This window comes from Perissodus microlepis, chromosome 4 (genome assembly GCF_051167445.1).
Source record: "Perissodus microlepis isolate ML-2025 ecotype Zambia chromosome 4, ASM5116744v1, whole genome shotgun sequence".
Classification (NCBI taxonomy): Eukaryota; Metazoa; Chordata; class Actinopteri; order Cichliformes; family Cichlidae; genus Perissodus; species Perissodus microlepis.
Window position 1 is genome coordinate 11207496 of NC_140464.1, and position 10097 is coordinate 11217592.

The following is a 10097-nucleotide window of genomic DNA, read 5'->3' on the forward strand; positions in this document are numbered from 1 at the left end:
AGCCAGTAACCTTCGCAAAAACACGTAGATTAACTATAACTCATTAATTTAAAATATTTAAAAATGTGAACATTAGAATCTAAAAGTACTGTCTTAAATTTTGAATTAGTACCATAACTCGACTGGTACACAAACCTACACAAACACACACATATAAAATGTACCTCTCTGAGCTGTACTCTACCTTCAGTTTCTGTATTGTCATCAGTGTCTTGATTATGTGACAATTTCTGTAAATATTTGGGGTTTTAACTTGTATGTATTTGACTGTATTAGTCATAAACTACAGCACGTGTATGATCTTGGTCAATATATCCACCACTGCAGTAGGCCAACTCTAGGCCTATTGCAGACAGAACGCAGAGAACATTATGGACTTTTAGCTGTTAATTAATCAAAATAGGTTTTGCTAAATCTGCTCTGAACATACAGATCTATATATTATGCAGACAGATAGAAAACAAATATAGTAAACAATGAATCTAAGGTAGACGAAATTAGTAAAGGTATCTGTATTACTCTTTTACTTGTTCCCCTCAATTGTCCATTAACATGTGAAAGTAACGAAAACAATATTAAACTCAATGAAAAGCTATATTAAGATCTCATTAAATAACCGTTGCCTTACAAAGAGCTACAGCAGTAGATACAGTATGGTGATGTTAACCTTATTACCTCTTTAAAACAACTGTCACACAAAACACAAAGACTGGAACAGAGCAAACATACTGGCAGACTATGTAAGAAGTTTCTAAAATAAAAACAGGCAAAATTCATTCTGGAAAAAAAATATTTTGTTGGATGTTTATAATGAGACTCGAGGGATTTCTTTTCCATCTGCTTTTAAACCCGTGTTTTCTGCTGCCATCCACACTGGGAAACAAATCTTAAGAGTGCCTCATCATATGATGTTCGTTCCAAAAGCCCTTTAAGTTCTCGACTGCAGTAACTTTGTAAGAGGATTACCTCTCAGCTATTTTAATCTAATTATAAAAGAAACAATAATTCCCAGTCACAACCTTTTCCCCAACTCAATATGTTTAACCCTTTGGATGGGATGGTAGCAAAGCATAAGGTCTTTTCTATCAAACGCATAAATAATTCTATATATTTAATCACAAACGTCATTCTTCAAACATCATTGGCTACTTACAGTTCTGCTTCTAGTCATTTCTGAATAAAAGAACAAGAGTTCTAGAGGACTATACAGCAAATGCATCAAACAGTTCAGTTTGTCTTTTAATTAGATTACTTTGAAAAGAAAACAGCTTTTTAATCAGAAGAATGTTGATGCAGGTTTTAAGGTATTTATCACTTCGATTACAAAGGCAGTTTTAGACATTCAATTTGTCACAGCCAGAGCTGCTTGCACATAACTGAAAAGCACTGCCAAGAATGTGGAAATATGATTCAAAATGCTTCTCAAATACACCCAAAATACCACCATTTTTGTAACATTAGTAGCAAAAAAACTTTCAAAAATATCAATTAGCCCAGCAATCCTGCACTTATCACTGGGGGGAAAAAATCATTTAAGTGTAGAAACTGTTTAAGTGTACATGTACTATTTCAGCATGAAGATTTGGATAGTGACATTTGTCTACAAGTTAGAAAAGCTTTCCAGAAACTCTTGGCATTACAAGACACCCATCTACTGGTGAGCCTCAAGCCAACAATGTGAAGCTTGAATGCGCAGCTCAAGTTTCAAATGACTGAAGAGACATGCTCCTCCCCCATGTTTTTCTAGGGTAGAACTTCCTGTTTGGGAAAGATCCTGCATTTATTGGATTTAAAAAATGTTTTCACTGTTTCTTTCTTACATTTTATAAAAAAATAAAAATAAAAAAAAAGAACAGACAAACTATATCAGGTTTCAATTACAGTCATTGTGTTACTGTAAATAATAATTCATAACACATACAACTAAAAAGTTATCTTGAGCACCAAGTTTGAGAAATACTGAAACCAAGTGGTCAAAACAAATATATCTTATATTATAAACTACACAAATCCACAAGGAAAACAAACAGAAACACCAGTGCTGCCATAAAACTACACATTTATGAATAGTTCAGTCGAATGACCACAAGAGGACGTAGAACTCAAATGTACAAGTCTGAGAGAATTATTGTCTAGTCATCTTTAAGACCTCCAAAAACAGCTGTAGGGACGCTCTTCTGTTCAAGCTGCACCTCTGTAAAGCCAAGAGGAAAAAGAGGAATTCATTAAAATACCTCCATCGAAAAATGTTTACAAAAAATATTCTGAAAATTGTACTGTGCCTTTCACTCACCATCCGGTCCTTGGTCTTCATCTTCTTCATCCTCATCATCATCGATGTCTATTTCATCAGGATTGGCTTGTTTGGCAAGTTCTGCCAGCTCACTGCGAGAAGTGTCACTCCTGCATAATTAAAGTGAAAAGGATTCATGTGCCTCAGCTTCCTTTGCAAGATGAAGTTCTGTTATACTAAAAAGAAAAAAAAAGAAATCTACAGATACTTTTAACTTAAAAAATAATGAAGAACAAACCTGACAAAGAGAATCTTCTCTTTGGGTTTAGGCTTGTCCTGTTCAGCCTCTGCAGCAAGCTGTTGTGCTTTCTGTTCCAACATCTTCATATCATCAATTCCCATCTGGCCTGGTGCAAGATCTGACACTGAATACCAGAAACAGATGGTTAGACAAATGCAGAACCACTTGGAAAAAAAACAAAAACACACAAATAAATAAATACATAGAAAATGACACCTAAATGACCCTACGTTAATTCTTGAGTAGGTCTAGGAGGTTCCTTCAAGATTTGGAGTAAATACGGAGCATTCAACCATATCATTATAAATTGAAACATATCAAATAGCCAGTATCTGATATAACACACAGTGATATTCATGTAACTACATCTAAATGGAGCACTCTTTTAGGTTAATCCAACTTCTCCTACCAGTGCCTGTGGAGCTTGTTGTGGCCTTCAGCATCTGAGAGGACATAAAGTTGACCTGTGTGTTGTATGTAGCCTGGACACTTCGTTTGATCCTCAACATCTCTCTAATCGTGTCCTCGTTTCCATGGCGGATCTCAAAATCTTTCCAGGTTTGCCAGAAATTAGCCGTCACCTGAAACGTCAAGTAAAAATTTGAAGAAATATAACCAAAGATTTTGAAGCAAATGGAGACAAATGACTAGAAGGGGTGAATTCACATACCCTTGGGTCACAGATCTGGGAGCAGTAGGAGTAGATTGCTCTAGCACGATCAATCTCACCAAGTTTACTCTCCATGTCAGCAAACCGTAGACACATGTCTCTTGCATGCTCATCAGGAAGGACCTGGATAAACACAAACTGTATGAACACTGCACAGAACCATTTACCAAAACAAGGGATGCAACATGGTGTATTTTGTGAGTAACAGATAATGAGCAGAGGGGTGATGGGAAGTTTAATTTTGTAATGCAACTTTGTTCAGTAATTTAAGGTAATGAGTATTTTGTCCATCAGAATGTCAAGTTATTCTTTTTACATTAAGTATATGACTTCTGATCTTTGCATATATTAAAAATGCCATAATTATGAACAACTTTACACAAAACAATGTAATAGGTTTTTTTAAGAGGCTGACTATTGTCTAGATTTATTATATCTGCAAAATGATAATGTGGTCAGTCATAAAATCAATTTTGCTCTTTAACTAATACGGATTATCTTACCAATTGTGGCTAAAATAAACATGATCATTGACTATAGTTTTCATCAATTTAATGAAATTCCATATCTAGCGATCAATAAATGTAATATGACCTTTGGGATATTTACAATATTCCAACAGTGGCATAAAAGTGAATTAATTTGGGAAAAATCTCATTTCTGGCCAGAAAAGTCCTGTGATGAATAATGACATTCTGGAAAATGAACAATAAAAAGCTTTATAGCATCACATCAGGGCGGATCTTGTAATTATGAGTTTAGAATTCAAAAAACAAAAGAAAAAAGAAAAAAAAAGATTAAAAAGGATAATGCAGCTGTACGCAAGAGATAGGACAATGTTACTGTACCTCAATAGCCTTCTGGTAGATTGCTCTGGTATATGTAACTCCATAAATTTCAGCTGCTCTCTTGATGTAAATGTTAAACATGAGATGTCTCTCCTCAGTTTCTACTGCCTGTGTTGCTCTTTCATATACAGCCATAGCGTGTCTTGCCAATCCATACTCCTCCTCCAACTTGGCATACAGTAGATAAATAGCTGAAAAGAAAGCCATTGTGGTTAAGTACATTTTATAACGGAGGGGGGCACTTCAATGTACTAAATTTGTCAGTGTTAATTCAACCAAAGATATTCACTCTTAGCAAATTTGGCTGGGCAGCCATCCAATGCCTGTTCAAATAAATCTCTGGCTCTTTCCAACTTCTTGCCCCCATATCGATCAATAAACTTGGTGAGGTAAGTGTTCCAGATGTCGTAAACATTTGGCCACTTGAAAAGAGCGATACCACGTTCATATGCCTGAAAGAAATATTAATAACACCATTAAAAAGAGTGCTACAGTCGACAAGGACAAATTGTATTTTGAAAATAAGTAGTGGTCTAGTTGATTAGCTACACATTATTACTTTAAAGCTTTCCTCAAAGTAGTTGTGCTCTTCAAGGAACATGGCGTAATTGATGATGATCTGTGGAGTGGCAATCCGGAGATCAATAATCCGGTCATAAACTGCTTTCGTAGACTGTCGAGAAAAAGAGAAAAGCTTAGACTTAACACATAAATGATTCTTAGACCAATATCAAATACTACTGGTATATAGGTCCCAAACCATATCACAGAAAATTACTGAACATACCTGGAAAGTGCCAAGACTTTCCTCCAAGTCTGCCAGCATTGACCAGACCTTCAAAGACTTGTAGACTCTGTTTTGGACAGGCTCAGAAGCATCAAAGTACTCTGCTTTCTTGGATGGGATAGCTGTTGCTTTCTAAATAAAATAAATACAAATATGTAAATGGTTTCATAAGTATTTAAGGTGATGCAACTACTGATATTACACCCTGGTGGGTGATCGTGGCTCAAGAGTTGGCAGTTCGTCTTGTAATCGGAAGGTTGCCGGTTCGAGCCCCGGCTTGGACAGTCTCGGTCGTTGTGTCCTTGGTCAAGACACTTCACCCGTTGCCTACTAGTGGTGGTCAGAGGGCCCGGTGGCGCCAGTGTCCGGCAGCCTCGCCTCTGTCAGTGCGCCCCAGGGTGGCTGTGGCTACAATGAAGCTTGCCATCACCAGTGTGTGAATGTGTGTGTGAATGGGTGGATGACTGAATGTGTAAAGCGCTTTGGGGTCCTTAGGGACTAGTAAAGCGCTATACAAATACAGGCCATTTACCCTTTGCTTAAAACTGCCTTCGTAAACAACTGCAAATATTTTTACTCAGTGCCAGTGAAACTACAGCCTATAACTTCAGTTACCAGGTATTAATTTTAAAATATACTTTCAAAAGACATTTAAATAACAAGTCTAACAAATGTCTTCTTTATTTCACAAACTGGTCATTCCCAAACAATATATGATGCCCACAAGATGTTCCTCAATATGGCTCCAAAAAGGATCATGTGCATGATGTATATGATGCAGATCAGTTACCCTCAGAATTCGTAGTGCCTGTTCGTAATTCTCATGACGAAGTTCCATCTCTCCATATTCACACCACACTGCAGCGAGGTCATCCACCTGTTTGTAGTTCACCTTGGTAGCCTTCTCAAAGATCGTCCTCGCCTGAGTTGAGTTAGTAAATAAAGTTAGTAAATACAGGGAACTAATAATAATAATAATAATAATAATAAAAATAAATAATCTGAAACAGGTAAATTTAAGTTTAAATAATGACTTACATCATCCAGCTGCTCATTTTCCTCATAGAATTTAGCAAAGAAAACCCAGAGCGAGTGAGGTTTCCCTGTGGCCTTCATTGGATCAATAGTCTGGACTGCCTCAGTGTATGTGTTGATGATCTGAAGAAAATAGGGCCATTTATTAGTAATTCACTACATGAAGGTAGTTTTTTTGTGTGAAATGTATATATTGTGACTTGTGCACTGTCCCAGCCATTCTCAAAATATTTAAAACCCACCTGTCGTGGATTTCCATCATACAGTTTTACCCGCTTGTGCCACTCATGAACATTATGGGGGTTCTGTCTCAGAAGTACACTGTTCAACAAGAGGGGTCGCCGGGCAATGAGCTGCTCAAAGCGGGCAAGTCTTAGCTCCAGGTCTATGTCATCTGAGTGGAGAAAAACAAAGAGTAACGTACACATGAACAAAAAAACAAAACAAAAACAAAGACAGTTATCAAGATTAACTGATGCACACATATTCACCATCCTCATCCTGCCCCATCTCAGCTGTAGTTTCCATCTTAGCAGCGATCATGCTCTCCTCAAATTGAGCATAACTGTCAAATACTTGTGTGAAATCCCTTACAGTGACTACTGTAAGGATGGCCTCTTCATAGACATCACGTGCCTGAGGAAAAAAAACAAAAAGTTTGGCTACAGTTGGACAAATTCACAGATAACAAATTATTTTAATGCAAATGACTCAACCTAAAAAAAAACGTAAAGTAGAGATGTGTTTTAGTTAGTTAATTATATTAGGGGTGAAAATTAATGCTATTCAGAGGAAACACACTTTCTCAAAGTGGCCACTCCTGATGTAATAGTCAGCTAAGGAGCACCAAAGTTTTCCAAGTTGATCTGTGAAGCGAGTGAGGCCTCCTCGAATGATGGCTCCTACATTCAGAGAGGTCACCTTGTCAGGATTCTGGGAGATCAGGTCACATAGTTCATGCCACAGCTGTCCAAAAAAGAAGAAGAAGAAAAACATTTTTTTTAGATTTCTTTTCATTTAGCTTAAAAGGCGGGAATGTTGAAAAGTGTCTGGAAGAATCCCGTCTTACTTGATAGTTAGACTTTCCCTCTTTGGACACAAAGTTTTCATCATTGACAACAGCTGCTAGCCGCACAGCTGCTTCATCGAGGCGGCCAACAGACCGCAAGTAGTCTATGTATTCCTCTGTATTTTCTGGAGAAAGCTACAAGGTATCAAGAGAAGACAGTAAGACATTAAACATTCAGAAAGAAATATTTTCGCAGGTATTCTGTCTGAACAGATTAGGGAACTTGTCTATCTTTTAAAACTTTCTTAATCAGTCATAAAGCTTGTTATTGAATGCTTGTAAGGTCTTTTGGATAACAGCTAAGAATCTTCAGATGCTACAGACAACATTTATGCCACAGAATACACTTTGAAAGATGACACCTGTAAAACCAAAATAAAATCAGAAATCACCTTAACATTTTAAATGACAGCTGCTGTATGGACTTAAGGTTGTGCAGTATGTTCTCACCTTAAGGTACCTGCGGTACACTCGGATGGCTGTCTCAGGCAACGGCAAGTCACGGACAAAGCGGAGATACAGAGGCCAGATGCGTGGGTGCTGAGTTACAGGAAGAGCTCTAAGTGCTCGGTCAAATGTTCTACGACTTCTTGTGATCTTGCATTGAGACACAAGGAACTGGCAGTAATCCATCCATATTCTAGGCATCTAGTTTAAGCAAAGACAAATAGTTAGTTTTATGCAAAGCTCTTGCAGACCAAATATTACTTTTATGAGTAAAGTGGCTAAGCATCAAGTTCTATAGGAGGTATTACCTTGTGCATGAACACTAGTGCCCTTTCATGACAATTATTGACTTCTTCATAGCCTGGTTCTGTGATACATTTCCCTTTGACTTGTTTTCGCCTCTCTCTCAGATAGTTGTACCACAACTTATAGCTGCAAAAATGAGTGGGAAGGGTGGTTAGACACTGGGGAAATACTTGCTGCACAGAATCTTGTAAAATAATGTATAGTCTATGGGTTTTGAGTTATCCGTTGCTATTGGCTTCTCAGCACAATGTCCACAATTTTGTTGTAACGGTCTTGTTAGTTACCTGCCAGGGAGTTCTTTTAGAGCCCGCTCATATATCATATTGAGGGTAGATTTTGGTCCATTCTGTTTGAATTCGATGTAACGCATCCAGCACTTGACTGAATATGGATTCCTGATGATCTCCTCTTCATAAGGTAGATCGTCGTCCTCCTAGTATCCAGAAATCAAACAGCGGTGTTACTATTGTAGCGATTTTTCATAGTTAATAAATCATAAAAAGATAATTTCTTTGTTTCAAATGTGTAAACACAGTCGATTTGGCAAAACGTATCTCTGATTTCAAGTTTTATCAAACTTCCACATTAGCTAGAATAAAGTTAAAGTTCATGCTAGCTACCCAAAACCTCAACAAACACTAACAAATGTTCTGTGAAATATACGGTGTAGTGGAACTTACAAATATGACATCGGTTTTTCCGTTTAATGTTTTCATTTCTTCACAGAAAAGGCGGCTGTTCCGGATAAAAGCTATGCTAACTTTAGCAAGCTAATACTAGCTTGCGTACTCAAAGCGTGTAACCCTCACAGGAACTTCCGGTGCCAGAGTGCACAAGCCCGAGTCACAAAAAACTACAAACGGCGCGATGTTTGTAGTTCAGAAGAGCTCTCGCGTACATTAGCCCAGAAAAATATGTTTACTGTTTATTGTGTCTAAAAAAAATCTACATTTAATATCAAACGTCTTCTTTCGAGTAATTTATCTGACATTTAAGCAACAGTGTCTCTCTTTTTGGCACAGGAAAATATAACTTTATTAACTGACGGAAATTAAATCCAATATAAAAATGCAATGACAGGTACATTTAAAATCTAGCAGATAATCATTGTTTTAACTATCTGAGAAAGTGGTTAGCCATATGCTTGAATTTCAGTCTTGAAACATTTTCTGTAACTGTTTTCTTTAAATCATGGTAAGTGAAGCTCTGCTGGTAAAATGTTTTCTGTCAGGACAAGGCAAATAATAGTCCTAAAATATGTACAGTGCTTAAGCAGGTCATTAGGCCATACTGTAGGCTATCTTATATCAACATATAAATCACTGTAGTAAAATGATTACGGACTTGGGTCTCTAAGGACCCCAGGAATAAACTACTGTAAGAAAACACCATCTTGCAAAATGTTCTCATGATCTCAATCTGACCTTTTGTTAAAATCAAGGGATAAATGTACTGAATAAATACATTTGGTTCAAATATAGTTTTTTTCTGGTTGCACATGAAGCATCTAATATGTTTACAAGGAGCTATAAAAATTGCACAGTGTGACGAAACCTGCCTACTGCACCTATGATTATCGACTTAAAAGTTACAGAAAGGTATACCTTTGGGGTCTGTGAATACACAAGTTAATAGAAATCCAGTTAATGAAAACAGAGAGCAAAATCTATTTATTTTTGCGGGACTTCTTTGTTTGTTTGTTTGTTTTTTACAAAAGTAAACATGTCGTAATGTTTTATAGCTTTTAATAAACAACACCAGTTTCCCCTTTTTGACTGATATAATTATCTACACCATCATTAGCCAACAGAAGTCATCAAATTATAACTCATATATACCAGTCCTTAAGTTATTATGAACCCAGTTAGATTTATATAGTTCTATGTCAAGTTAAAGACAAAAAAAACCTGTGATTCTCCATTTTGTTTGTTAATTCCTCTGAGTGGCATTCAGGCAGCTGTCAACCATTTGGGAGATTATATAGATTATTCTACTTTGGGGACTATGCTACTAATGTTTTAAAATGAAAGTCACACAGTTGATCAAGGGCACCATATTTCAAAAAGAAAAACAACATCAAAGCTTGAGGATAAAGATCTTTGACAGAGGTTGTCTCTACTTACCCACACTATTAAACATGTTCATAGCCAGGGAATGGGAATTCGTTTTGGAGGAGCACCTAAGAGGTCCTGGTGTACAGTTGCAGAACATTGGCACATCTCATATTCCTCTAATAAAACTGAATGTAAGGCCTTTTCCGTAAAGTTCAAGTGGTATTACACATTGCCTTATAAGCACTAGAAGAACATTTGCCAACCAGGCTGAGATAAGACCTATAATAAGTCCCACTCAGATAGATATGCCAATGCACTGCAACTGTATACCAGCAACACATGGAGGC

At 37.0% G+C, this 10097-nt stretch overlaps 1 protein-coding gene across 1 annotated transcript; it reads right to left on the bottom strand.

Annotated features, from left to right (window-relative positions):
* Positions 1-497: 497 nt before the first annotated feature.
* On the bottom strand, positions 498-8520 carry xab2 (XPA binding protein 2). Its single transcript, XM_084925666.1, has 19 exons — positions 8377-8520; positions 7981-8129; positions 7699-7822; positions 7394-7591; positions 6944-7078; positions 6676-6840; positions 6366-6510; positions 6117-6268; positions 5878-5997; positions 5630-5761; positions 4840-4971; positions 4612-4725; positions 4342-4504; positions 4053-4243; positions 3205-3327; positions 2944-3115; positions 2532-2658; positions 2294-2403; positions 498-2194 (listed from the first exon to the last, which is right to left on the bottom strand). The coding sequence occupies exons 1-19, from the start codon at positions 8410-8412 to the stop codon at positions 2133-2135; spliced, it is 2550 nt and encodes an 849-aa protein (XP_084781792.1). The 5' UTR covers positions 8413-8520; the 3' UTR covers positions 498-2132.
* Positions 8521-10097: the final 1577 nt, after the last annotated feature.

What these genes read in the sequence shown, in the direction of transcription:
- xab2 (XM_084925666.1), bottom strand. Translation starts at nt 8,412, where the DNA reads ATGAAAACATTAAACGGAAAAACCGATGTCATATTT. An exon ending in CACTAGTGTTCATGCACAAG is followed by an intron (nt 7,592 to 7,698) that starts GTAATACCTCCT and finishes TGCTTAAACTAG; the next exon opens with ATGCCTAGAATATGGATGGA. An exon ending in ATGATGGAAATCCACGACAG is followed by an intron (nt 5,998 to 6,116) that starts GTGGGTTTTAAA and finishes TATTTTCTTCAG; the next exon opens with ATCATCAACACATACACTGA.